At 42.7% G+C, this 26,868-nt stretch overlaps 7 protein-coding genes across 8 annotated transcripts; 3 read left to right on the top strand and 4 right to left on the bottom strand.

The window, feature by feature from the left end:
* Positions 1-13: 13 nt before the first annotated feature.
* Bckap95 lies at positions 14-4,659 on the top strand. The gene is made up of 7 exons (XM_001553239.2): positions 14-469; positions 550-608; positions 695-1,498; positions 1,551-2,723; positions 2,817-3,060; positions 3,110-3,218; positions 3,275-4,659. Exons 1-7 carry the CDS (start codon positions 430-432, stop codon positions 3,459-3,461), a joined length of 2,616 nt encoding a protein of 871 aa, XP_001553289.1. The 5' UTR covers positions 14-429; the 3' UTR covers positions 3,462-4,659.
* A 3,059-nt stretch (positions 4,660-7,718) lies between these two features.
* Positions 7,719-9,369, bottom strand: BCIN_09g06430 (hypothetical protein). Its single transcript, XM_024695297.1, has 3 exons — positions 8,661-9,369; positions 8,412-8,597; positions 7,719-8,336 (listed from the first exon to the last, which is right to left on the bottom strand). Exons 1-3 carry the CDS (start codon positions 9,065-9,067, stop codon positions 7,925-7,927), a joined length of 1,005 nt encoding a protein of 334 aa, XP_024551091.1. The 5' UTR covers positions 9,068-9,369; the 3' UTR covers positions 7,719-7,924.
* A 1,592-nt stretch (positions 9,370-10,961) lies between these two features.
* Positions 10,962-13,781, bottom strand: BCIN_09g06440 (hypothetical protein). Of its 2 annotated transcripts, none has more exons than XM_024695298.1 (2): positions 13,762-13,781; positions 10,962-13,503 (listed from the first exon to the last, which is right to left on the bottom strand). In XM_024695298.1, the coding sequence occupies exon 2, from the start codon at positions 13,489-13,491 to the stop codon at positions 11,221-11,223; it is 2,271 nt and encodes a 756-aa protein (XP_024551092.1). In that variant the 5' UTR covers positions 13,492-13,503; positions 13,762-13,781; the 3' UTR covers positions 10,962-11,220. The 2 variants fall into 2 exon arrangements, with proteins under 2 accessions (XP_024551092.1, XP_024551093.1); XM_024695299.1 differs by having other exon boundaries at positions 13,714-13,781.
* An 807-nt stretch (positions 13,782-14,588) lies between these two features.
* On the top strand, positions 14,589-16,078 carry BCIN_09g06450 (hypothetical protein). Its single transcript, XM_024695300.1, has 4 exons — positions 14,589-14,745; positions 14,842-14,963; positions 15,243-15,415; positions 15,472-16,078. Exons 2-4 carry the CDS (start codon positions 14,908-14,910, stop codon positions 15,720-15,722), a joined length of 480 nt encoding a protein of 159 aa, XP_024551094.1. The 5' UTR covers positions 14,589-14,745; positions 14,842-14,907; the 3' UTR covers positions 15,723-16,078.
* Positions 16,079-16,167: 89 nt separating this feature from the next.
* BCIN_09g06460 (hypothetical protein) lies at positions 16,168-17,154 on the bottom strand. Its single transcript, XM_001553235.2, has one exon. The coding sequence runs from the start codon at positions 16,883-16,885 to the stop codon at positions 16,265-16,267; it is 621 nt and encodes a 206-aa protein (XP_001553285.1). The 5' UTR covers positions 16,886-17,154; the 3' UTR covers positions 16,168-16,264.
* Positions 17,155-18,036: 882 nt separating this feature from the next.
* Positions 18,037-20,225, bottom strand: Bctrm44. Its single transcript, XM_024695301.1, has one exon. It carries the CDS (start codon positions 20,171-20,173, stop codon positions 18,707-18,709), a length of 1,467 nt encoding a protein of 488 aa, XP_024551095.1. The 5' UTR covers positions 20,174-20,225; the 3' UTR covers positions 18,037-18,706.
* A 289-nt stretch (positions 20,226-20,514) lies between these two features.
* Positions 20,515-22,626, top strand: BCIN_09g06480 (hypothetical protein). The gene is made up of 3 exons (XM_001553233.2): positions 20,515-20,683; positions 20,862-21,005; positions 21,114-22,626. Exons 1-3 carry the CDS (start codon positions 20,633-20,635, stop codon positions 21,384-21,386), a joined length of 468 nt encoding a protein of 155 aa, XP_001553283.1. The 5' UTR covers positions 20,515-20,632; the 3' UTR covers positions 21,387-22,626.
* The last annotated feature ends 4,242 nt before the right edge of the window (positions 22,627-26,868 follow it).

The raw sequence follows: 26,868 nt of genomic DNA on the forward strand, positions 1-26,868 counted from the left end.
ATTTGACTTTGTTGACTTTGGACATCAATTTCTAAACAATCCAGAGACCATTTAAAAAATTCTCTCTATTGACAAGAACTATTGATTCTTTACATTCATTTACTCAATAATACAAACAAGACCAACGAGAGGCTATTAAGCTCTTTCAAAATTTATAATCTTTCTTCTTTAGAGAGCTCCAGCGACTACAGTTCTGGAGTCTAGGTATCTAGCAAAGAATCGGCCTTGCCAATATTACACCCAAGTCAAACATCACTTTCTTCAGCAACCGCAAATTCCACCGGCGATCAACAACCCCCCCAGTTGAATTTCTTCAAACGCCTTGTCGCACATCAAATAACCAGGTGTATTGTAGAGAGATAGAGACACTTCTTCTACAATAATACGAACATCTACAAATCCCCTTTAAAACTCGGGAATATCGCAAAGATGGACGTCGGTTCTGTCTTGCTCAATTCCTTGGCAGCAGGTCAGTACTTCCCCTCTATTCACCAGATTTGTCTCAAAGGCGAACAGACCCTTTACTCCTGTGGTATTAACTATCAATAGACAATGCTACCCGTATTGCTGCGGAACAACAGCTTACCCAAGCTTCTGAAGCCAACTTTGTGAGTTCCCCCACACAGCCTTGACCGCACTGTCGACGAGCTTCCATGACATTCTTTTTTACTGACTTTTTCTTCCGTCAATGTAGTCAGGATATCTTGTCACACTCGTAGAACAGCTGGCAAATGAAGAATCGCAGGGTTCCATTCGAGCTGCTGCTGGTATCGCCCTCAAGAACGCCTTCACAGCCCGCGAATATGCTCTGCAGCGAGAACTACAAGATAAATGGCTTCAGGTTGATCCAGATACTAGGAAGCGTGTGAAGGACTTGACCCTTCAAGCTTTATCCTCAAACAACAACCAAGCCGGTCAAACAGCTGCGCAAGTTATATCCTCGATAGCAACCATCGAACTGCCTAGAGATCAATGGCCAGAGCTTATGCCCGCCTTAGTGCGAAATGTGGGAGAGGGTACCGATCATCTTAAGCAAGCTTCTTTGACTACTCTCGGATTCATTTGCGAAACTCAAGATGCAGAATTGAGACAGAGTCTTGTACAACACTCCAATGCTATCTTAACAGCAGTCGTCCAAGGTGCCCGAAAGGAAGAACCAAATTTGGAAGTACGACTAGCAGCTATCGATGCTCTTGGCAATTCATTGGAGTTTGTGGATAGCAACTTCAAGAATGAAGGCGAGCGAAATTACATTATGCAGGTTATCTGCGAGGCCACACAAGCAACCGACTCCAGGATACAACAAGGAGCTTTTGGATGTCTGAACAGAATTATGTCATTGTATTATGACTTGATGCGCTTCTACATGGAGAAGGCACTCTTCGGACTTACAATCATGGGAATGAAGAGCGAAGAGGAAGATGTAGCTAAGCTTGCCGTTGAATTCTGGAGCACAGTGTGCGAGGAGGAAATCGCCATTGAGGACGACAATGCTCAGGTAAGACTTCAACCCTAAAATTTAGTAAAGAGCGTTACTGACAAACAAACAGGTCGAAGAGGTTTCTATGATGCGTCCATTCTACAATTTCAGTAAAGTTGCAACTAATGAGGTTGTACCTGTTCTCTTGATGCTTTTGACTAAGCAAGACGAGGATGCCGCTGATGATGAATACAACATCTCCCGTGCCGCATACCAATGTTTACAACTTTATGCACAAGCCGTTGGTGGGTTGATCATTCAACCCGTGCTGAGCTTCGTTGAACAAAAGCTTCGTGGAGAGGATTGGCATGATCGTGATGCTGCTGTCTCTGCCTTTGGTGCCATTATGGAAGGACCGGATGAGAAGACACTGGAGCCAATCGTCAAGCAAGCACTTCCAGTCATTATCAGCATGATGGAGGATAAATCTATTCACGTCAAAGACTCAGCAGCTTATGCTCTCGGTCGTATCACTGAAGCTTGCTCAGAGGCTATTGATCCAACCAACCACTTACCAAAATTGATTGCATCCTTGTTCGAAGGTCTTATCAGCAGTCCTAAGATGGCAGGTTCGTGCTGTTGGGCATTGATGAACCTTGCTGAGCGCTTCTCCGGGGATATTGGATGCCAGGAGAACCCTATCTCTCCTCACTTCAACGAGAGCATTTCCAGACTTCTTCAAGTTACCGAGAGATCTGACGCCGACAACGGTTTGAGAACCGCTGCATATGAAGTTCTCAACACCTTCGTTATGAATGCTGCAAATGACAGTCTTCCATCTGTTGGCCAACTCTCCGAGGTCATCATCAAGAGATTGGAAAACACTCTTCCTCTTCAATCTCAAGTGGTCAGTGTTGAAGATAGAATCACTCTTGAGGAGATGCAAGTCAGCTTGTGCACTGTCTTGTTGGCCATCATTCAACGTCTCGAGAAGGAGGTCAGTCCTCAAGCTGACAGAATCATGACTGTCTTGCTTCAAATCCTCACTGCAGCCACACCTAAATCGATTGTGCCTGATGCAGTTTTCGCCACTGTCAGCAGTTTGGCCAATGCACTCGAAGAAGGTTTTGCCAATTACATGGAACACTTTGCTCCCTTCCTTTACAATGCTCTTGGTAACCAGGAAGAACCAAGTTTGTGCTCCATGGCTATTGGTCTCGTTAGTGATATTACTCGCTCAATGGGCCCACCATGCCAACCATATTGTGACGCATTTATGAACTATTTATTGAGCAATTTAAGGGTATGTTTTGAAAATTCATTAGTCTCACCTTTCGTAGACTGGCGTCCACCCCCCAATCATCTTATTGTAATAGCAAATCTAACAAATAAACAGAGCACAGCACTCGCCAACCAATTCAAGCCTGCCATCCTTCAATGTTTTGGAGATATCGCAGGTGCTATTGGTGGTCACTTTGAGACATACTTGTCTGTTGTTGCTCAAGTTCTTCAGCAAGCTGCCAACGTTCAAGCTAGCCCTGACGGAACATATGAGATGTTCGATTATGTCATCTCTTTGAGAGAGGGTATCATGGATGCTTGGGGTGGCATCATTGGTGCCATGAAGATGGATAACAAGAGTAAGCCATAGAGTCTACACTATGGAATCACTTGACTAATACAATGTAGATGACCAGCTACGCCCTTATGTTGAATCAATCTTTGGCCTTCTCAACACTATTTGGGTCGATCAACACCGAAGTGATGCTCTTATGAGATCAGCCATGGGTGTCATTGGGTATGTGCCCAAAACTACATTCCTTTTGGTTAACTCGCATGTACTAACGGACTTAGTGATCTTGCCGATGCTTTCCCTAATGGAGAATATGCTTCGTACTACCGTGCTGACTGGGTCATGTCAATGATCAAGGAGACCAAGTCAAACAGAGAATTCCAAACTAGAACCATCGATACCGCACGTTGGGCTCGTGAGCAAGTCAAGCGCCAAACAGGTGGTAGCTCAGGGACCATTCAAACTTGATCGAATCTCTGAACGGTCAAAAGCGTCCTTTTACAACTTTTAATGTCCGTTCCTAGGGCCGGCGCATGAATTTTTGATAGAGCTCAACGAATGTGTTCCCCATTCTTTTTTTTATGATTTCTCTTTTTTTTTTTGTGACGTGTGGTCATTACAGAGGGGTATTGTCCTCGGCCTACGTTGATCTGTTTGTTCCATCATATTTTTTTACATCGCGTGGAATCCACAGAATCTGTCTGTCAATTCGCTCATCCATCAATTATCGAATGGTTCCTCTGCCATAGTCACATTTACCCCTAGCGACAACGGGATCCTATGTCGCTCGATATGATAAAAGAGGAACTTTTGATTTTTGCACCCCCATTTGTTCAGCACTAACATCACCACCACAGCACTATCAGCACATTACTCTGTACAAATAGATCCACTTATTCCTAACAGAATAACTTTTTCCCCTTATCTCGCGCCAATACCCTTTACATCATCACGTTTCTGTCGCACCTTTTCTGCTGGTTTTGAGCGAAGAATGCATGCCGGGTTTTTGCTTTATTTCTAAGGTTTCTGATGGATGACGATATTGACGATGGAATGGATGATAAGAAGAAATATGATGTGCACGGGATGGATCAATTGCTTTCACCGAAAAATCTTGTATTGCAGCGGGTAGGAAGGTGGGCGGTTGGATTGTTGGGTAATGGAAATGGGTGGATGCCGGACACAAGTAACGAATGTGACGGCTGGATGGGGAGTGGAAGGACGGAGGAGTTTTATAAACATGTAAAGCTTTGACAATGATCGACCGATTTGGGTCCTTTGTCTTGGCGGTGAACTTTTGACCATCATCATAAGAGGAAATGCAGAAGGCATGCCCGGGGTTGGGTACATGAGATGGTGGAGGAAGAGATGGGAATCAAGTGATTCGAACAATGGCTATATCGTCAGTGAGTTAAGTTGGTTTGATTGATTGACAACTCGTTACTGAAAGAAATAGATAGATAGATACCTAGGTCAGAAAGGCGAAGTCGCCGACTTGACATGAATGGATTTGTCTGCCATAATTTTATAGTGAATTGGATTGTGATAGGGATGGTTTATTGTATTACGTGATGTCGTTTAACATGAGCTGTACATGAGAAGCAGTTTAGCATAAAAGGTTATAGTGATCACCGTTGGTTTGGAAGTTAAATTGTGAACAAGAACAGTTGTGCTAGTGTTGGAATGAGGAAGATGATCTCCAAGGAATACTTGTGAGACCTGTGGTAAAAGGGTTGAAAAACTCTCGAGCACGGAGGTGCACCAGGGTCGTTCTGGTCATATAAACATCACCTATAGGAGTTAGATAACTAGACTTCCGTCCTAGAGTTTACCCAACATCAGTGACAAGAGGGTGCTAGGGTGTTCAGGAAAACTTCAATATGACGGGAGTAAGATCATTGTGCTATGGCTGAGAATATGGGACCTACTCCCAAGAATCTGAAGGTTTGACAGCGACATCGAGAGTTTAAAATGCAAGAAATGAGAATTTGCAGTCAAATTATGTGTCTGCAGGAATCTTGCGAGGTTCAGAACTCGGCTGTAGAATTCGACGCTGTCAGACGGGAAAGTCTTATTGGTAGTGAAATGGTGTTGGAGTTGATAAATCTGGATATAACCGCGCTGTGATTGGGGTCTCGGTGTGTGCATCCATGGTCTGGAAATGTGGCTTCGGAAGGGCTAGTTCAGCAAGAATGTTATGTTAGTGTAGAGGACTAGTCTCGATACATTTGACCTTCCGAGCAGAAATAGCGAAAACGTGATAACCTCTTTAAGGCAAAAGGTCTTACGATACTGGAGTTTGCAGTCCGGTTATCTCTTATCTTGCTTGGAATCTTGGGTTTGAAGGTGATGAAGCTCGTTAATAATTGCTGTGTGTCATTGTTGCTGATTAGAGATATATTTGCTGACGAAGGTGATATCATTGGCTTTGACTCTTTTGAGGGAGGTATGTCATCAAGATGGATCATCAGGATAGAGTTGGCTCTTCTTGGACTTTTCTGGACTGGAAAAGAGAATCGATAATGTGTATTTTTCTTTGCGGTCGGTAGCTCAGAATAGCAGTAGTAGTCAATTCCTGATCGATTCAGTCTATATATAGCTAGTGCTACACTGACCATGCGACACGTCTATATGTGTCCAATTGAATGAAGTACATGGGGAAAAAACTATAGAAACCTACTTCCCCTCAGCTGCCCTCTGATTCGCCTATGCTATTTCTGTTCTATCCAGCTTTTTTCGCGCTCGGTCTGGCTTCTCAGTCTCCTACCTACGACCAGCTTGCTCTTAGCTCAGAATATGGGAGGTGGCTCATGGGTCAGTTACTAGCAGAGTAATGGCGAGCTGCGGATACGAATCAAGTAGACGTGATGCATAGGACGACATATTCGTTCAAGGACAAGGGAGTCAATTACTTCAACGAGCGAACTGGGCCACATTAAAATTTGGGACTTGAGATAGACGAGAGACTGGACTACTTGGTCGTGGTAAGACCTGAAGATATCTACTAGTATCTCTGCCACTAACTCTTTGCGGAAGGTTCAGGAAGTTCTTGCCATTGTTTTAAAGTATAGTGAAAGGCTTCACTGAGTCTATAGAGCTTATTTGTTTATTAAACTGGTGAATCCTGCGCTGAAAATTGACTGGAAACAATGCGAGCGTTAAGTTGCGAGGGAAAAAATAGGAGGCAAAGAAGCTTGGAAGACGAATATTAGCGATGACTTTACTGACAAATCTAGCAAGTGAAGCAAGCATCGGAATACATGTGCCAGAAGTTGGATCTGATCAAATTAAGGTCGAATTAGTTAGAGAAGATCACGTTAGCTGGCACAGATAGTGTATTGTTCGAAAGCAACCGTTGCGTAGTGGTTTCTATGAATTCCGTGGATCCATAGTTGATCCGAATTCATCTTGTATAGAAAATATGTATGAAGACTGGGGTTTCACGGCGAGCGGAATCTAAATAATGTAGAGAAGCTGTGAGAACGAACGCTCTAATCTTTGGGGTGCATGCAAGAAGTGCAACTGGCTTCTAGCATATTTGATACCGGTGCGGAGGCCATGCGAAAGCACAAAATAGAACAGGATGGACAGGGCAGAAATGGTTGATAATTTGGGTCGAATTATTTTTTATCGGTGAGGATTTGTTTGTTTGACTTGCAAGATTTTCTGGATTAGATTTGATGTTGGAAGTTGGAAGGTTGGAAGGGTGACGAGGAGCCTTCTTGGACTTCCCGTCGTGTCCGTATGATTACAAACACTATCGTGGTGGCACCATGAGAGGATTGACCCAAAATCCTGAGAGGATCTGAGATGATAGTAAAGTTCCAGCGAATTGTTCAGTATAGCATCAAAGAACTCTTGTGGACGAATGTTAGAAGTAAAGAAGGGATGAAGTTGGTAGGAAAAATAATATGTATGTAAAGTATACAAAGGAGCCTGCATGTCTTTGCTCTTTCATTGTTAACCAGAGAAAATCTAAATGTATCTTTCTTCTGAATTTTGAACAGTAGGTAGTATCGTCGGGTAGTCTTATTGGAGACTCTCCAAATAGAAAAAAAGTTGATTTCTTGTTTTGTTACTGTGGTCGAGTCTCTGTGACTTCTAAGTGTCAAAAATACAGCCTAACGTCATGGAATCACGTTTTCGAAGCTAGTTAGACTGTTATGTAGACATGTTTGGTACAAAAAGCGAATATAGAAGGAGCTTGAATAGTACGCATTTAACAGGTGATAGGTGCCAAGTTGACAATTTAGTCTCCTTCAACAACAGGGTTTCGACTAGTGTATGGCGGCTTAGTCTATAGGAACGGGTGGTTTTGGGTTTAGGATTATCTTAATAGAGAATCGACATTGTATTTTAAAGTTGTACTTGCAAGTCTAGGCTGTGTCTGATAGCTAATATCGTCGGGTTGCCTCAGTTCCAGATATTTCAACATTGAAAAGATCAAATTCACATGCTGATGCTATCATCAACTTTCTGCAGTGTATAAATATCAAATGGAGACAGTTCAGCCATAGATTAATGCGATATACTCTAATTAGACACTTTCTTTGACATTAGTTGTTCACTTGGAGAGATACAACTGTGTACATCACTTGAGACAGGTGAGGTGATGACTCATGGACTTTTACTTGGACTAAGAGCTTCACGAATACCGTTTTATCAAATAAAGACATGAGAATGAGTGGTGTGGAGTATTATTATTGATGCTAGGTATGACAGTAATGCCCAAGAACTGATGATCGTATTCAACCAAGAGAATATCCATGAAGCTACACCATGGAATGCTTCTATCGTACGTGGGCTATTCTAGAAAATCCAAGCTTTGTATCTATGACCATCTTACCACACCCCTGGAAACGAATGAATCAACCCTGAGAGTGCCACCAAAGAGCGATGCACAATCTAGAGTACGCTTCCCGTTGACATAATTAAAGCCCGCATTTGTCACAAGCTTCAAAATTGCACTGAATGCAAGGGTACTTTCCTTCATACTCACCGATTCGCTTGGAGCATTCGTGCCAGTGTTTATCCGAATTGTCTCCGAACGTTCCGTGGTATTTTTGCTTTTGTCCGCTCTTCTTTGAGATTAATTTCATGACGTTATTAATCTTGGCAGCATTCGCCTTTAAGCCTCCAGCTGCCTTCCATGTAAATCTCGCTTCAGCAACAACGTCATCTGAATATACTCCATTGCCCATGGGATAGGTTCTCTTGGAAGGTGCATCAAAGATGGAACTGACGCCACCCATGAGCTTGCACAGACTGTCATCGGAGTCCTTCATGAATGACTCGCTATCGGAGGGGATATCGATAACAACAAACTCGAGGAGCTGTTTGGCACTAAAAGTAAGAGATATTGTAGTTAGCGTAGATCACGAAACAGATTCTCCGGGTACGTTGGTTTTTTTTGCTTACTGTCTTAAAAACTGCAAAATCAAAGCGACCTGAAATTTTGTGGTTTGGCGGGTGAACAGTCCTCTGATAACACGCAAGTACTTCAGCTGACCCGCAAGCTGAACGAAGTATTGATTCAACTCGTGTGTCTTGCCTATCATCATATGCTTCTTCAATTTGGCTACCAATGGTTTTTTGTTGGTCTCACTAACAGCTATCAGTTCACTATGCATAGCATAAATTACCTAAGTTGATGCTGGAAGTGCTCACCTTAATCTCAAATCAAGATGTGTGATATTCAGCACAGTAAAATATCTTCCAAGTCCGAAGGGCTCGCAAACAAATTGTGGCCGAGGTCTGTTTTCAAAGCCTTTTCCCTGGAGAAATTCTTCGGGGGCCAATTGAGGGAACTTATCAACAGAATTGTGGTCCAGCTTGGCTTTTCGGACGTTTTTGGTGAAGTAATCGACGGCGTACAAGAGGGTCATCATTTCTGCTTCGGTATCAAAGGCTTTAATGATATCGGGGCGATTCGGGAAGCACATGTCATTACATGTCAAGACAAGCTTTATAATCATCAAGATAACGACGGCAGGTAACTTGCCGACGAATGATGGCTTTAGATGGCCATAGTTTGCCAATAGCTCGCAGACATTATCCTTCTTTGCGGGCTCCATTGTGGTGTTCTACTTTGTGGCAGGTCACTGATCGAGGTTCAAGAAGGGCTGGAAATAAAGGAAGCCGGCAGACCAAGTGCTTGATGTAAAGGGATTAAGACAAATCAAATCAGTCAAAAAATTTCTAAAGTCTAATGAGGGGAAAACCTGTCCCCCCCCCTGAATCTAGAACCCACTTTAAGAACTTACTAGTCCCAGATCCGAGCCAATCACTGGCTCTGACAACAAAACTATTCACTACAACTCTTTCATGGAGCCTTAATTTGCTCAGCCAACCTAACAAAATAACAAAATCATATGTCAAAGCACTCTGAAACTTCATTGTTTAAATCAATATCTTCTATCAGCCTCGGTTTCCCAACCGTTGAGAGCCACTAGCCAAAGCTCACCAGATTGGAAGTAATTTCCTCTCCTTCATTCAATTTGATAGCTTGGCAGTCACTAGTCAACTTTAATATCATCGTCAATCATAGTAGTCGAGTGAAACTAGGGGAAATCTCGCATTTCTCGCAATTCTCGTGCCTTGATCCCACTGACTTGACATATGCCGGGCAGGTTTTCAAAGCTACATATATATAGACTGACTTGTTGACTTCATGGACTTCAGTACCCCGAAATGACCTAAGTACATATGAATTAGTCACTTATGGGAGAAAAGCATTTGGATATTAGGCAGACAAGAAGCGTGAGGATTTGAAGGAGTGAATAGGAAACGTGGCTCTCAACAGATTAATCATCATTTGACTGGAGGTATCAGAATGCAATGACATGGTAAAAGGTAGAGTGAGGAAAGATATGAAAATGAAGAGAATGCTGGAAGGATAACCCAGAGATATGCACCGGGTCAATAGCAGGAGCTTCTGAGATCACTAGCTACCAATTAGTCCAGGCTTTCTACTGCAGTGGTGGCGGAAGGAAGTTCTCAGGCCCCGGATTGAGCTGTTACCTGGTGTATCTATGGAATTGTTGTCTTCTAGGTCTTATTATATCTAGCCGCAATAGTAAAAACAGCTTAGGCCCACCAGTGTCATCAGCATCCGTAGATATCCACTGTCCGATATCCGCAATAGTTCAGAGGCTGCGATCTCTCAAATCCTGGTATTCAATGTATTCTATGAGCGGCTATTACTTCAATTATCTTCTATCTTGGACGTGGAAAGTCCGGAAGAGACTTCTTGATATATCCAACTTGTGGTTTGCTCACTGTACCGACACTACCGGCGGTACCAAGCCATAACATCGCCCCTCATATAGCTCCAAGACCCTGGAATCTGCACGATTGCACCACCATACAGTCAAGGTTAGCCACACAAGTGGTGATACATCGCTCTAATCCCTTGTATCTTCTCTTTAGTTCGGAATGTCATTTGGAACTTTCTGCAGCCATAGACACACAATTCTGTGTTATATCTCTTACGCTTGGATTGCAGATAAAAGCCCCCGCTAACGCAGCACTGTATCTAATTCTTCAAAGGGCCTCGAAGCCTATCTTTGATTCTATCTACAAAAATGTCATTACTCTCTACTCACACTTAAGCAGCAAATATTCTGAGTCTAAGAGTCCATAAAAAGTTTGGAGCCTTTTCTAATTTAAGCATTTGATTCTAGTGCCCTTTACCTTCTCTATCGCCCAATTCTTCAGCATTTAGTCCCATTTCAGCCACTCCCATAGCTTCGAAGTATTTCTACAATTTTTTTTTTTTACAAAGAACCGACATTTTCTTTTCAATTTACATATACCACACTCTATGCTGAGTGCCTGATCCTTCATTTTATTCACCTTGACTCAGCTACTCAGAAAATCTTGGAATTCCATTTCCACTGGCCCCAAATGCACTAAATATCTTCTTTGTGACCTCTCTATACACAAAGTAGCATTGTCTCTACGGCCTGGTGCCTACCTAGCTGGAGGTGCCTAGTAATTCTCTCTCTTACATTCATCGCTCTCACTCTCATTACTTCACAGTTGCCTAATATTTGAGATATATGGAAGAGTTGGCAATAGCGATTACATCAGTTTGGCACTACATACTTTAAAGTGGCTTATCTCCATTGATAGAAACAAAATCATTCCTTGAAACTTGCCCCTAACAATACCGTCTGAATATTGCCCACTTCCACGTTAAGCCGCTGTAAAGAACCTTACGTTCACATCAAATAACCTCGAAAGATTGTTCATTCCATCCATAAACCCTCTTCAATCGACTAGCAAACATGACCAACTTCCATCCTTCAATCTCAGACTTGTGGGGTCGGTGAAACGTGATGCACTTTTCACGACCTACATCCTTCGTTACTGGATAGAAAGTGTATACTGATCCGAATTTTGGAATGACAGAGAACCCTAAATCGACCATTGCAGTTTCGAACGAAATCCAGCTAATTGAACCACGAGCTTCAGACTTGGCGAACATGGTGGAGAAGACCTGCGCCGTGTTTTTGTTGACTTTGAATACCCGAGACAACTCCATGGTTTCTGCTTGTGTAAATTCAGTATTTTCTTGGGTAATGTTATATGGAGAGACATCTGTGGGTCGCGTCTTGTCCTTTTGTCTTCGTTGCTGAATGAGGACACCTGGTACCACATTCTCGTAAGTGGGATCTTCAAAAGTTTTAGGAGGCTTTTTCCCAATCTGTGCCACTCTATTTTTTTGTTGTTCATAGTGAGTTTGAATCTGAGAAACACAATTGTCAACAAGATCCTGGTATAGAAATCCCGTTCTTGTGCCCATATGTTCCGCTGTAAATTGATCTAGAGCATCAATAGCGCCTTCGGTCATTCCTGGTTCAAGAAGGTTTTCCATGGGTACTGCGAATTTCGAAAGATCAAGCTGATGCTTTAATGGTTCAAGCTCGCCCAACAACTTCTTGAGTCTTGATGCATATATCTGTCCTCTTCTAGCATTTTTTGGTGGCAGAGTAACGGCCGCAGAAAGATTTTCAACAAAACTGACGATAACCACCAGGTCACCAAAAGCGTCCAAAACATCATCGTGCAATTCAGATCGCTGGATGGGATGAAGACGATAAAGATCATCTAATTTCTTGATCCAAGGATGTGCGTTGGTGACGTCAATTCCAGGGGAGCAGAGACGGAGTATGTAAGAAAGTTGTGGGTTCTCTCTTGTTAGAAGCTCTGGATCTTGCTTGAGTGATACTCGTGCAAATCCATCATCGTACTTTCCTGAGATGCGTTTGAAGTACTTTGTACCTATTCCCAAGGCTGCATATCGTTTTAAAACTTTCTGTAACCTATAGAACTCAAGATGAGCTACGTTTGATGCTTCCTGAAGCAAAATTGTACTGGCAATTTTATCGTCAGGCTTCTCTGCTAGAAGTTGAAGAAGGCGATGCATGTAATCCCAGGTTGCGGCTCCAGTAGCCATATTGTGTATCAATTCGAAGATCGACGTATTGATGTATTTATCGGCCAGCCAGGGGAGGATTCGTCCCTTCTCATCAGGTATAAGTTCCGGTCGACTGAAGTACCAGACATTGACCATGTGTTGAAGAATAACTGATTCAGAGCAACACAGAACCAGATAATCGCCCACGGCGGTTTTTTGGGCGAGTGAATTGTTAATCATGTCGTCTAGCGAAAGCTTCTCCCGACAGTGAACGATGGAAAGGTTTGAAAGAGCAGATATAACTGCCTCATTTGACTTTTTTGGCCGTGTTTCTGTAGATTTGGTAGTAGATCCGACATCCAGAATGTCCGTAACTAATACATTCAGGTGCATTAGGGTATGCAGCTGTCTGGTGAGAACGAATTCGCCAACCTCTTGAGAAACAACAGCTTTTCCTTTAATCGCAAAGGCGAGTTTGGTTGTAACTTCGTGATAATCAGCAGCGGTGGCTGTTTTCAATGACTGACCATAGGACTCGTCGTCGTAAAAACGAGTGAAACAGTATTTGAAATCGTGAGTATGGCGAAGGTTCTTGTCGCGCATACTCTCCAAGATGAAAATACAATCTCCCGGTCCATCGTGAACGCCCACTCTGTACTGATGCAGGAGAGATGTTGTAGCTCGGTGTCTCAGATGATCAAGCAGATATTCAGGTTCTGTAGTTATGTCATGTAGATTCATCTCGGGGATTATCTTCCAAGGGGCGCCTATTGACTGATCTTGTGAGTGCTTCAAGTATCCGCCATCTACAACACCATCTTTAAAAACCTTCACTCGCTGACTCTGATCAAAGTTTCGCCAAATCTGTTCGATTTTCGGTCCATGCAGCTTGTACTTTCTTGCAAGATCGGCATGCTGAGTCTTGGTGACTTGAGCGTGGTCTGCCTCATTTTCCATGGTCAGAGATGCGAGAAACCCCGGTTTCAGGTGGTTGATTGTCGGAGTTGAAGTCGAAAAGCAGAAACAAGTTACTTTCTTGTGTTTGTATGCAGTGTGGGGCATGGGGAAACCATACATTTAGCAATTTCTCTAAATAGGGGAGGCACCCAATTAGCGCCAGGAGCGATCTGATTGTACTGCGTTCATTCAAGTCATTCTACGATTTGATGAGAGTGATGGGGTACAATAAGCAAAAAAGCGTCTTGTACATTCAAGAAAGATCTAGCAAATTGCAGTGAATTCTCAATACAAAGAACTCACAATAATGAATTTGTGAGTTTTGGAGGACGAATTACAAACCTGTCCTTAATGAGAATCCAGAAATACTCGAAGCAAGTTTCGTCTTACCGCGATTTATACATCGAGCTCAGGTGCATACTTGATTATCCCTCTGCAAAATTTCGAGCCATGCCTCTTTCCTACGATATTTGACGGGTTTTGGGCTCCGGAGCATCTCTATCTATGTTGTTGCAGTGTCAATTCGTTTGATTCGGAGCACTCTTGACTCAATTTGCTCGTAGGGTTGCCAAATAAAAAACGAAGGCTCCATGGATGATTGAGTGAGGAAGAGGTCAGGCAGGTTAGCTATTTACAGATTTCGGCCCCAAACGGGTGATTGCGAGACTTTCTCACGTGAAACTCTGCAATACGGGCACGTGATCGTCCATTGCGCACAACTGTCTTGGTATGGTCCGTCTTTAGTATGAAGAAGAAACGGGAGAGCAATGCCGTGCACTTGATTCTGAGAATGCATAGGCAAGATTGATATAGATTCTCGATGTCTCGCTTTCATTGTGGGAGGGAAAAATGGATGGCAGGGAGTTACCTCAGAGTGATCAAGAACACACTGATACAGACACCTATTGAGGCATTCGTTAATCTGCTGGATGGCAACGACTTCTTTCAAGAGCCGCCATATATTTACTATACTTCCCTTGCAACATAAGAGCACTCACTACCTATACGGATGTCCTGGACTGTGATGTTGTGATGTCTTACCGTTTCTAGTAGTAAGTCCTTGGTATCCATGGGCCAATCTGGTAGAGAATATGTGGAAGTGCCGTGGCTTCTCTATATAACACATCGAAACTGGAGGTTCCTTTTCCTTGCACACAACCATTGACCATCTCTTCCTCTTCGTTCGTATAGAATGAATACTGTTGTGTTGTATGTTGGATTGTTAATTTTGGCTGATGATTGACGAGGCTGTAGAATTTCCCCACACAAATGCTCGCTTAAAAATGGAAATTCTTGGCACACACAATGAGCGCTGAGGTCCTTCAACACACGACGACGAGTTTGATTACATAGGAAAGTCAAATCTTTACAACTGTACGTATAACATCAAAAAAACATATCCGATCGCCGCGAAACTTTCTGCCGGACAGATAGCTCGAATCGTTGACTGACGAATTTTGCTTGCAATAGAACAACCTCCACTTCCTCATTTAATACCTCCCCTCACTTCTCGACGAAGGTCAGACTACAGCAATCATGGATATGGAAAAGTTGAAGAGAATGCAGGCCAGAGGTGGTGTCAGAACTGGTGAGTTTAATTCCGGCGAATACCGCAGAGGACGCGAATGGCAGCAAGATTGGAGAGCTTGAGATGGGATATTTTGAAAGATGGAGGGGTTGGAATGCTGGCTGGCTGTGCTATACAGTTTTTACCAGTATCTGAACGATTGAAAGCTAACATGTGGCCGAAGGGTACGTGATAGAATCCTCATTTTCATGCGATTTATGATCTACGAACACGATTTCCGAGCTCTACGACTTTGAGGGAAGCGCATAGCGGGGTAGCATCGGCATGCTAACAAATACAATAGTGGAAAGGGTACACCAAGAAGAAAGGTCAAGAATGTTCACAAGAGCACCGGAATGGACGACAAGAAGTTACAGACCTCCCTCAAGAAGCTTAACGTTCAACCTATCCAAGCTATCGAGGAGGTAAACATGTTCAAGTCCGACGGAAATGTTATCCACTTCGCTGCACCAAAGGGTACTTTCACCTCACAATACGAGCTGCTGGAATGATACTAACCTTCTAATGAATAGTTCACGCCGCTGTTCCATCCAACACCTTCGCCATCTACGGTAACGGCGAAGACAAAGAGCTCACCGAGCTCGTCCCAGGTATCCTCAACCAACTCGGCCCAGATTCCCTTGCTTCCCTCCGCAAGCTTGCCGAGAGCTACCAATCGATGCAAAAGGCAGAGGGTGGTGAGGACAAGAAGGACGATGATGAGGATGATGATGATATCCCAGACTTGGTTGAGGGTGAGAACTTTGAGGACAAGGTCGAATAAGTTTTCCGCACGCAAGGCAAAGTCAATTAGGAATGATATTAGAGAACTGGTGACAGCATGGATATGGGAATGATCATAATCCTCTTTCTGGCTATGTTACGGCACCTCACTGCATGAATATAAAGTTTCAGGTAGTCTGAAGGTTACTTAGCTGTACAAAATCATACTACACATCAAGTCCTTCTATATTAAATATCATTCTTATCGGATCAAAAGCGTCAAGATTCTAGCGTATTCATTTGAAGGATGACAGGATCTCACTTTTTCTTCTGATCAATAAATCATATCCAGACGACTCAACGGAGTAGGCACGTGTGGTTTTAAATAAGTGACGCCTTACAATCTTTAGTGTTTCAACGAGGTATCGAGCTACTTTCTGAGCCGTGCGACGCTGTTGCAAGGAAATGGTCATCAAATTCCTTTCATGTCATGCAGAAACTTGTGCTTGTAAATCAACAAGATCACACTTGATTTTAGCTAATAACATGCGCCAGTAGTGACTGGATAATGCCCCTTTTCAATACCATCTCAGTTTCTCGTGCCTAGTCCACGCTCTCCACATCTCTAGTTGCTTCATTGCTTCTATCCTCTATTCTCATTCTTCCATCCTCCTGATCGCCACCTTGAATTCTAGCGTGATCAGATCCACCCGAGACCTTGCTACTCACTTCCGCGATCTTTATCGCCGTTGGACCTGGAACACCACCTTCGTGAATCGGTCTCATAGCTGTTGCATCTTGTTCCGACTTCTTTCCTCCCTCTCCCTTTCTATTCTTCTTGACTCTAGCTCCAAGGCTCAACTCACCCATCCTCTCTTGCCAGGTCGTTTCTTTCCTCCACATATTCCCCAATTCCTCTTTCCCCCTGGATTCCCCATTTTTCTCTTGCTCATGTCCCATCACCTCAAAAATCGTGATCCTCTTCACACCGCCCCCCCTGTACAACCCTGGCCCTAATGCGGTTCCATACATATTTCCCTTCATCGAATTGATGGTGCTGCTCATATTGCCGATTTCTTCTTCATTCTTCTTGGTGCGTTTCTTCATGGCGCATACTTGGTAAGTACTGTTTAGACTGAGAATGAGGGAGAACGAGGTCAGGATTTTATGGGTGTAGTGGACGAAATGGGGGTAGCGGGAAAGGAGCTGGGTAGGCGAGGCCATCTTGCTTGAGGAGTGGAAAAGTGGAATGCTGGTGTTGGAAAACGTGTGGTACCATGGAAGGAGACGATCTAGTGATGGGCTGATATATATACATCTCCTGGTGCGAAGAAGAACCTACACTCAAATATCCTTTATTGTTGGGGCAAAGGTCAAATTTAGAGATATAATATCTCCCTTTTTGCCCCTTTCGATTCCTCTCCTTGATTGCACTAGAGATTTCAGTCTATCTTTGACCACCCTTCATTGACTTCTTACTCGCTCTTTCAGTCTTTGTGACGTTTCAGCAAGCACAGCTGGAATCTCCATTCAAGCTATCACTTTTAGGTTCTTCACACATGTCATTAGGGAATGCAGCTTTAGTGGGATGTGTTCTTTCTCCTATTGGGCTCAAATTTTACATTGCATGGTAAGATCATGAGAATAGAGTTCACCTTCCCGTGTCTTCTGTCTTCTGTCTAAAGTTGTGGTTGAACGATATGGCACCAGGATGTAAGGACCATTTCTCATTCTCATTTAGAACCTTAGGTAGCTCGCCATTGCTAAATTTGCTGAGACTAGTTGAAGTCAGGTGAAGGATAGAAATGATTTGAGATATTACAAGTACGTGAGATCTGAACTTGTTTAAAGAATTGATTTTGGAGACCACTGAGATAAATAAACGCGCATGATAGGTCTAATGATTATCAACGAGATAGAATTTCTAAGTTTCGAAACCTTTCGGATAGGACGACGCGCAGAAAATTGAACATCTTGGATTCGAAGGGCAAGAGAGTGCGGATAGCAGATATAGTGTTTGTTGCCACTGTCTGGACTGGCTTTTGGATATGGAGTTTGAGTTGGGCTAATACACGTGGCAGATGGATATCTTGAATTGAACGACTCCTCTCGCTAGGCCCGTACAAATGAGGCGTTGCTTCCTCGGGTTGAGTGAACAATATATTCTACGAATGCGGTGTATCCTGTCGATTTCTGAGTTCGAGAAGGGATCTGCATTTTCTGTCGTAGGCGTTATCCCCACTACTGCAAGGTCGCGAAGTTAGTATTGCCTATCAAGAATAGAATTGGGACGAACATGAGCGAATTAATGCAATGTAGAGAAGCAGGAAGAGTATGTAGGATACAACACAGCCATAAAAAGGTAGGTTTAGAAATGTAAGTAAGCAGTAAAAACTAAGGATTTGGTGAACTATTCAAAATAATGGCATCGATGAAAGATGGTTAATATTTGATCTGCTGGTATTGATCTTGAAAAGCTTGATAGAGAAGATGAGGCGACTTAGATGCGAAACCCAGCATCCCCCATTTCCTGTTCCATTCTAAGTCTCTCACCCGTACGGATCCCTCTAGATTCCACCTCCACCTCGCAAACTCAGTGTTATATGACATTCAAGAGATTGATGGTGGAGATATGGGCATGCATGTAAGCAGTACATTTTGATTTCATTTTGGAGATAGGGGAAGTGGCTCGGATGATGCATCTTATGGCGTTCCCTAGAACGAGAGAGTGACCTCAAATCTAGCTAGCGCGTGTAATAAGAATTTTGGAATTACGACCACATTGATTACATATATGGTGGGATCTTGTTACTCTTGGAGTTTTCAGATTCAGAAAAGAATGGATCGTATGTAGGGGGCGTATATCTCAGAGTTTTCATGGATGGCGAGATGACTTTGGGTGCTTCTTTGAGCATTCTCAAGGGAGAAATGGTGTCACATATGGAGGGAAACTTTTGTTGTACTTGAGATGTAATACTTGGAGTACGTCTGTACGTGGTGTGCTGATCGGTAGAATTGATGTGTAATAAATGTCATAAATGACCATCAATGATTTTTTGCCTTTCCCGTTACCAACTTCAATGCGTTCTCTTTCCAGCCTGCGGCTCCGCCATTTGCATCAACAAACTCGCGTACGTCAACATCTTCGTAATTTAGTTTTCTTCTTCGTCCGATTAAAGCTGCATTTCTTGTACTCGGTATTCGTAGCCATTCCTTCTCCACTTCCCATCCACATCCTTCAGCAAGTCCCGCGACCCATGCAACAAGAGAAGCGTACGCCGAGGGTGTACCTCCAGATCCTTTGGGTGGTGGTGCCCGACATCTTGCACCGCTAAGAGCATGACTACAGCATGGAATCATCATGAATGGTGATTGGGAAATGTTCGCAAGGATAGGTGTCCACGGAGTTAGCTCATCAGCATGATTTGAGATAATGAATGTTCCTTTGGGGAAATTTCCGTCGTGAACATCAGGTCCCGAGGTTTCATCTTCATTTGACTCTGAATATAGAATTGAAGGTATCAAAACAAGTTCTTGTAACTTCTCTCGTGTTTTTGGTCCGAACACACTCCATGATTTCCTTTCTCTTGCATCAAATCCCCATCCTTTGTAGCCTTCTTCGGAAAGAATATGAACAAGAAGTCCATTTCCACACCCAATGTCAACATAGCCTGGAAATTCGGTATTCTTGTAAGTATCGGCCCAAAGTTCAATGAGAAATGCTGCAATGTTCAGATCCTCAAAAACATGCTTTTCGGGATCTGTGGCTTCAGCCCAGTTCTCAATCAAAGTCTTTGCATACTTGGCCTTGAGACGAGCGTAAGTATTCTGAACAATAGCTTGAGGTATGATGGTGTCGTGATGGACTTTCTTGACATATCCTGCAGCAGTTCCTTGTCCGTGCTTATATAGAGCGGCTAGTAAATGTTCAGCTGTTCTTTCAAGTTTCTGAGTACGAGGCTCGGAGTTGAAGAATGCATAGTGTATTGCAATAGTTGCATCCTGCGTTTCAGGATTGAATGTATGCTGGAAAGCAATTCCGTAAACTCCAGGGTGATAAAATGGTGATTCATCAGGTGATGATATATGAGGGAGATAAATAACCAGAGATTGAACTTCCCCAATGTCTGTAGTGTTCGCATAGAAAAGACATGTTTGATCGAGTGGTTTATCTTTTAAAATGTTTCTAGGTATCATAGTTCTTACCATAACTTTCTGTAAAGTATAGCTGCGGAACTGGATAATTCTCGCAGGAATTGTGGTATCATTTTGAAAATTCTCATCAAATGGTTGCTCTAAAGAGATATCGGCTCGAAACAGATGATTGGAGTTAATATTTGGATTTCGGATTAAATTTAGCATGACTTGCGAAAAGATCTCTGGTGGAAATGAACATTTGTGCTGGAGTAAAGGTGTCCAACTATGACTATTTTCCTGGGTAATATCCTCAAGTATCTCCGAAGACCCAGGAGGGTACGGTTCTGGAGTAAACGGAACCTTCACGAGATTCATGGTCGCCGTTGACGATGGACTTGTAAGTGATGAGAGAAAAGGATGTTCCGCCTAGGCTAGAGAGAAGATGTGAACGATGGAGGCAAATCACGTGATATCATTCTCCTAGTTTCGGCTTGCTGCGACTTCTAGGAGTCGACAAAACACTTTAATAGAAAGTGTAAAACTGTAAGAACACTCGTAGTTTCTGCTCCTTCTTTTCAAATTGAGTTAGATTTGCATGAAGTCAAGATGAACGTCTACAGAAGGCAAGGCTGGCAATCATGCCGAGGCTGTGGACAAGGCTCAGAGCAATTTAACTAGGGCCAAATTAGCGAGATCTTAGCGCTCGCACGCAAATCGCAAACCAAAAAATTAAGAGTCTAACGAATTCGGTATTTTGCGATCTTATTGAATTTCCTGCCCACGACTCCGCAGGAAACAGCAAACACACGACAACCACGCCAAACCGTCGACATCATGCGTACTTACGAAGATTCCTTCTCCGGAGCCAAGATCTACCCTGGAAAGGTACGAGTGTTGCCCCTTTGAATGATTATGGATTGTGGTCGACAAATGGATGATTGGATTGATGGGCGAGGAAGGCAAATCGTTGGGTTACGACTGTGCAGATTTGGGAATTACTTGAACGGCGCATGAGGATTGCGTATCCAGGAATTCAATGCTAATTACTTTTGGAATTATATAGGGCAAGCTCTACGTCCGTGGAGACTCCAAGATCTTCCGTTTCCAAAACGGTAAATCCGAATCTTTGTTCTTGCAACGCAAGAACCCTCGCCGAATTGCATGGACCGTCCTCTTCAGAAGACAACACAAGAAGGGTATCTCTGAGGTACGATATTACAATTTACTTCGCGGCTTAATTCAAATCGAGATGGAATAAATGACATCATGGGATGATCGGAAGAACAACAATACTGATGCAGTTTTCACCATATAGGAAGTCGCCAAGAAGCGTTCCCGCAAGACCGTCAAGTCCCAAAGAGCTATCGTCGGTGCTTCCCTCGATGTCATCAAGGAGCGAAGAAACCAGAGACCAGAAGCCAGATCCGCTGCTCGTGAGTCCGCCATCAAGGCCGCTAAGGAGAAGCGTGCCGCAGAGCAAGCCGCCAAGAAGGCCACAAAGGCAAAGACCAATGTCTCCACCCAATCGAAAGTCAGCAAGCAAGGTTCCAAGGGTAAGGCACCAAAGCCAATGAACACCAGCCGTTAAATGTTTTGTTCATGGTTGTCGGGGTGCAATGGAAGGGAAATTGGGTTGTTGTTAACGAAATGAACGAATAATCTTCGAAAGTTTCGGGGAGATTTTTCAATCAAGCATGGATGAGCAAAATGGGCTTTCTGCGTGATCTTGATCAATAGCATTTACAATGACAAGACTGGTACAAACAACGATGGTCAGGAAGGATATTCAACTTAGTGCAATGCGATGCGATGTGTGTGATGCATATGTATTCGCATTTTGCCAAGTTCCAGAACTTGGGAGATTTTTTTACGGACAAATGGAGTCATTTGGTTTTCTGGGCCTACGAAAGACCTAGCATCTTTATAATACTACCAATTCCACCGGAAATGCATCGATCTGAGAGCATTGTTTGTGGTTTCTATATTTCCGGTTCTTCCTTTTTTCTTCTAACAACCTAAATCACAACTAGCTTCTTCCTCTATCCCTAAGCACCTCAGAGGCTTTCCACTCACCACCCAAAGCTCGATCTCCGTCTTTTCGATTCAAAATGTGCAGTATGCTCACACCATATCAAGACATACCCAATCAAGCATTCTCGAAGTCCCCTGAATATGCGCTTCTTCAAATCTCACTTTCCATTCCCAATTTTGACCATGGCCTGTCTTATAACATTCAAAATTTCTACGTGCCATTGCCTGATTAATCCAATTTCACCAATGCCTTTTTTTTTCGCTTACATTTCCATATCCTTGGGCTTGTATTTCATATTTCATATCATCACCCGACGTTACCTTACATGAAACATCATGAAAAGGTAATGTTAAAATTTCTTTGTGGCTTTTCCGCTGCTCATTCAGGTGTCTTGGACTGGGTAGTAGAGGTCACATAAGGGTCGCATTTAGGGCACTGGAAGGACAGAACGGCGGCAAGTATCAGCGTCAGTTTCTGGGCTAGCTTTTGTAACGCTATATTATGATTGAGGTTTGGGATTTGGAATTTCGAGTTTGGGGCTGGGCTCGTTCAGAATGATTGTGTATTGCACAATTGAATTATGTTAATCCTTTGAATAGATAAAACTTCCAGCGAAAGTTCATCAATGGGTACGATGATATTTTGGTTATATGGTTCTCGACATAATAGAGATGTATTTATGTTACGTTATTACAAACACTGCACTATCAGCAAAACAAACCAGCACGCCCGCATTCCGCTATCATCATTACCAAGTTCCTGTGTTGCCTCTTTCAGTAATCATCTGTCAAGAACAGTAAACCCATAGCGACCCATACGCATCTTCTTGGCCAAAAAAATCATTCTTATGAGAGCTGAAGAGGTTCGTTACTATTGGGAAGAGGTTGTTCAAGTTATATGATTCGTCTTCTTCCACCCCATCTCCACAGCTTTGCCTTCCAGCCTGAATTGTCTGATCTCGTCTAACTCCTCACTTAACTACACAACTTGTTTCTGGGATTTATCTAATCAGCCAAACAGCGAATGATTGGAGTCTATATATATCAACCTCAAGACACATCTATGATCCAGCCTAAAAGCCGGAACCGGTGGAAAGCTTGCAACCGATATCAATATCAGTCAAAAGACATCCAAGAACGTTATGTAAACTCAAGGTTAGATTAGGTGTAAGTTGATGCGCAGAGTAGTGTTTAATGATAATCTTTAGATCATTTAAAGGATTCACTGATCATTATCTGCGAGCCAAAAGTGCGGAGAAATTTTGGATGCTGACCATGTATGTATGTATGTATGTATGTATGTATGTGGTTTCATTGCGACGGATGCACTCAGGCATTGAGTCGATGTATGTATAGTATAGTATAGTTCTATGGCAATAATTTATGATCGAATCTCGCAAGAACTGCTATACTTCCATGTGTGATTGAGATATTCCTTCTTAGTTATAACCTCGAGTACATTCTCGTATTATAGCACTAAATTGCTCGTCTTTCAATCACTGACTTAGAGTGCGGATACCTTGGATGGAATCTTCTATGGTGGAAGCTAGGAGAGCTTCTTAGTTTGGGTTGGGCTAGATCAGACTAGATGGCTATTATAATTGTATGCGTGCTTGCTGCTGCACTGCGAGATTCGATATTCCGTGCTGTATATATTGTGCTAAATAAAGGATTGGAGTCGGAGAATTACACCAGATATGAATGAAGGATGATTTTTGAGGCAATGGGTAATGAACACCCGCCTGCTTAGAACTAGCATGAAGGGGGTTGTGGTCCTGACATAAACTTTGTTAACAAAAGTTTGAAGTTGACATCTTTCAATTTTATGATTCGGAAACCCCGAAAACCATTATTTTGGAGACGTACCACTTCCCTTACCATTTCGCTCTTCATCTCCCAACGACTCGTTAGAAACGGCAGACTTTAAGGACTCGTTGTTTCAACAGGGGATCGCTTTTATTTTCTATATTCGTCGGTGGATGTGGTGACGCGGAAATCACTCCATCACTTTGTTTTCTTATTCCGTACTACTCTCAACTAACTACGAATTCGATTTGTAGCATCAAAAGAGAACCAGAAAAATAATCTTAAATGATGGCTTCTCGTTTAAACTGGAGAAACTATAAGACTATATTGCCTGAGCTAATATTACCTAGGTGCGTTACCATATCAGCAAGCCAACGTAATTGATATAACCACAAAGCTCAATCGGATTATACGTCACCCTCTCCTATTTCTTGGACATAAGATTTGTAGCAAAATCGAAAGCTACAAGCATAATATCCGCATCATCTAAATTCTCTAGAAGTAAAAAAAAAATGAAAAAAAAAAAAAAATGAATGCCTCTCCGAAACTCAATACTAGAGCTCCACATTGAACGTTCATCGTTTCGATAGTTGATAGTATAATTAGACGGAAAATGAGAGGTGAGTGTTGAAACTCCATCCAAATTTATTTTGTTCTCTTCACTAACATTGCACTAATACAAATGTTTTAAAATGCCACTTTTCCAAACTTCCTCCATGGCTTCTAATTTTGGATTCATCTTCCTCCATACGATATTGGAATCCCAATGTTTCCCACCACCTGATCCAAGTAGACGAAATCTCGAAAAGCATCAATGAAGTTCACCGTCTCCACCAACACAAAGAATGATGGATTGTAGAAGGTGATAATAACAGTTCAAATCCCCATAGTTTATTGATAAGCATCATCATGTCTGGTAGACTTTAATGAAAGGTCGTCATGCTCATGGGATACTGGTTTGATGGGTTTATTTGGGATTCACACTCACGAAGCTGTGGCAGTCTAATTAATATGAAAGACAAGAAGACTTTCAACATTTCTTCGTCATCTATATGATACAGTTACTTTTTCTACTTACGGCAAGCTTGTGAACACGAACTGTGATTGATCATACTGTAAATTTCCGATCTGGAGTGAAGTATTTCCTATTTCATAATTTTATAAACTAGCTCGACACAAAGATACTACTATATTGTATGATAGCTCATCACGCACTTACTGTGAATGTGCTATCCGGATTATAATTAGTACATCCTACTGTTCATTACTGACATAAGAAGAACAGGAGCTGGGGGACCCAGGGTACTCGAAAGAGGAGAGGAACAGATATTGGAATGTCTTCTGGTGGCAGTCAAGTCGAGGATTGTCTTGAATAATGATGATATACGGCTTCCGCAACAAACTGGGATACCCGTTTGAAACGAAATGTACAAAACTCGAGGCGACAGCAACTCATAAACGTTAACTTCAATTCGCCACGTGTGAATGCTAATGAGAACAATACGCCTACAATTGTATCAGCTCGAGTGTTTGATACTGCTTGAATGACCGATAACGGAAGAAGCCCTCGAATGGTCAATATAGCGTCGTGGAAGCATGTAATATGGGATTTATGACAGACACTTGATCAATCAACAAACAGCGTCAGATTGGCAGTCTTGTAGAATTTAAGCCCGCTGATATTTCAGCCTTCCACACCTAGAGTCATCCCATAATTGAGGTAGCACAGAAAGGGCCAATTGCAAAATTGCCCTTGCAAATTTCTCCGACCGATGCGAATATGATGTTTGATACAGCCTCGCATCTTTGATACAAAGGGTGATGAGTGGTCCTAGATATTGGTGTATTGATACCACTCATTAATTTTAGCTCACATATGCTTGCTCCATAGTAAGTTGGATATTTTAGTGCGGTGTTACCTTACTATGAAGCTAATTGGAACTCAGAACCTTGAATAAGGAGTTCAAAGATTGCTGTTTCCTTGATTGGGGAAGTTGGGTAGTTTATGTTTGAAAAGAAATGCCTTTCCGTAGCAAAATTGCTGAATGCTGAGTTCGATTGTGAGTTGGTATAAGAGCAATTTCACAGAAATATTTCTCCTTCCAGATGTCGGAGAACATAATTTTGGTCTCAACGTAATGCCTCAATGCGAATGTTGTGGTCTTGGCAAGCTTACATATTGAATCGACAACTCGTATGCATGCTACCTTCCAAGTATGAACGAGATAAAGAATCCTTGTCTCCGATGGGGTAGAGACCCATTTCCAAGGCTTCATCTGAGAACCATGGAGTGTTAAACAGTAGAATGAAAACAATGCCTCGAGATGTGACGGCAGTAGAAGGCAAGCGATACTGCCCCATCATATCAAGGCCAAGACGGAGATAACTACATAATAGATGAGATGAACTTTGTGTTTTCCAAAATCGAAGATGTTGGCCATACCTCTAATCCCATTTTCTTTCTTTGGCCATCCTTCAAACTCTGTAGCAGTGGCAGCCTGATATATAATAGGCTGATGCAGCAACCGACCAAAAAGGAAGGCACAATAAGACGAACAAGGTACAAGCGGCAGTGAGCACTTGGCCTGTCTATTATACGGAGTATCTAGTCAAGACGAGAATGTCTCCGTTGTACCAACCGTAGATCATGATGTTGTGAATCCCAAGCGCTTTTAGGAATTCCAGATGATAATTTTCAAACACTTGTAATGAAATCTACCAATATACGGAAAGACGTCCCCTCATCCAAAAATATATGAGAACAGAATTGAGAACATGTCTCATGAACATGATTTTAGGCTATGCAAAAAGCTTTTCGAAAATTTCAAATCCCCAAGACCATCGGTCCCGAATGCTTGGTTCCATTATCCACACCAAGCCCTCCCCCTAACCGGATATGTACATCCGTACCAGTACGTGCCACATCCACGGGGAAATGTCGTCGTAAGCTTTACCCGTACTGCTCGTGATAATGGAAACACCAAGTCTGCAAACCAACTAGAATGAAGAAAAGGTGTTTTGTTGCAAGTCTGAAAAATTGCCCAGCTTTCTGCTTTTCCTTACTGGGCTAGGTTTGTAATCGGGAGATATGAATTGGTGGAACTTTGAACGCTTAGTTTGTGCAAATGTTTATTTTGAGATGGAGTGGTGGGAGAGCCAATGTTGTGTTCGCTTTGTTCCCTTGCTCCCTTTGTTTTATTCCCACCAGTAGATGTTGAATTTGAAGTCTTGGT

The sequence above is a fragment of the Botrytis cinerea genome, chromosome 9, assembly GCF_000143535.2.
Source record: "Botrytis cinerea B05.10 chromosome 9, complete sequence".
NCBI classification, from domain to species: Eukaryota; Fungi; Ascomycota; class Leotiomycetes; order Helotiales; family Sclerotiniaceae; genus Botrytis; species Botrytis cinerea.

Bases quoted from the DNA above. Each gene is read 5' to 3' on its own strand.
- BCIN_09g06430 (XM_024695297.1), bottom strand. From the start codon at position 9,067: ATGGAGCCCGCAAAGAAGGATAATGTCTGCGAGCTATTGGCAAACTAT. The intron at 8,598-8,660 runs GTGAGCACTTCC...GATAGCTGTTAG, and splicing joins CATCTTGATTTGAGATTAAG to TGAGACCAACAAAAAACCAT. The intron at 8,337-8,411 runs GTAAGCAAAAAA...TCTTACTTTTAG, and splicing joins ATTTTGCAGTTTTTAAGACA to TGCCAAACAGCTCCTCGAGT.
- BCIN_09g06460 (XM_001553235.2), bottom strand. From the start codon at position 16,885: ATGGCCTCGCCTACCCAGCTCCTTTCCCGCTACCCCCATTTCGTCCAC.
- BCIN_09g06450 (XM_024695300.1), top strand. From the start codon at position 14,908: ATGGATATGGAAAAGTTGAAGAGAATGCAGGCCAGAGGTGGTGTCAGA. The intron at 14,964-15,242 runs GTTTAATTCCGG...CAAATACAATAG, and splicing joins GGTGGTGTCAGAACTGGTGA to TGGAAAGGGTACACCAAGAA. The intron at 15,416-15,471 runs GTACTTTCACCT...TCTAATGAATAG, and splicing joins CCACTTCGCTGCACCAAAGG to TTCACGCCGCTGTTCCATCC.
- Bckap95 (XM_001553239.2), top strand. From the start codon at position 430: ATGGACGTCGGTTCTGTCTTGCTCAATTCCTTGGCAGCAG. The intron at 1,499-1,550 runs GTAAGACTTCAA...ACAAACAAACAG, and splicing joins TTGAGGACGACAATGCTCAG to GTCGAAGAGGTTTCTATGAT. The intron at 3,219-3,274 runs GTATGTGCCCAA...TAACGGACTTAG, and splicing joins TCAGCCATGGGTGTCATTGG to TGATCTTGCCGATGCTTTCC.
- BCIN_09g06480 (XM_001553233.2), top strand. From the start codon at position 20,633: ATGCGTACTTACGAAGATTCCTTCTCCGGAGCCAAGATCTACCCTGGA. The intron at 20,684-20,861 runs GTACGAGTGTTG...GGAATTATATAG, and splicing joins CCAAGATCTACCCTGGAAAG to GGCAAGCTCTACGTCCGTGG. The intron at 21,006-21,113 runs GTACGATATTAC...TTCACCATATAG, and splicing joins ACAAGAAGGGTATCTCTGAG to GAAGTCGCCAAGAAGCGTTC.
- BCIN_09g06440 (XM_024695298.1), bottom strand. From the start codon at position 13,491: ATGTATGGTTTCCCCATGCCCCACACTGCATACAAACACAAGAAAGTA.
- Bctrm44 (XM_024695301.1), bottom strand. From the start codon at position 20,173: ATGAATCTCGTGAAGGTTCCGTTTACTCCAGAACCGTACCCTCCTGGG.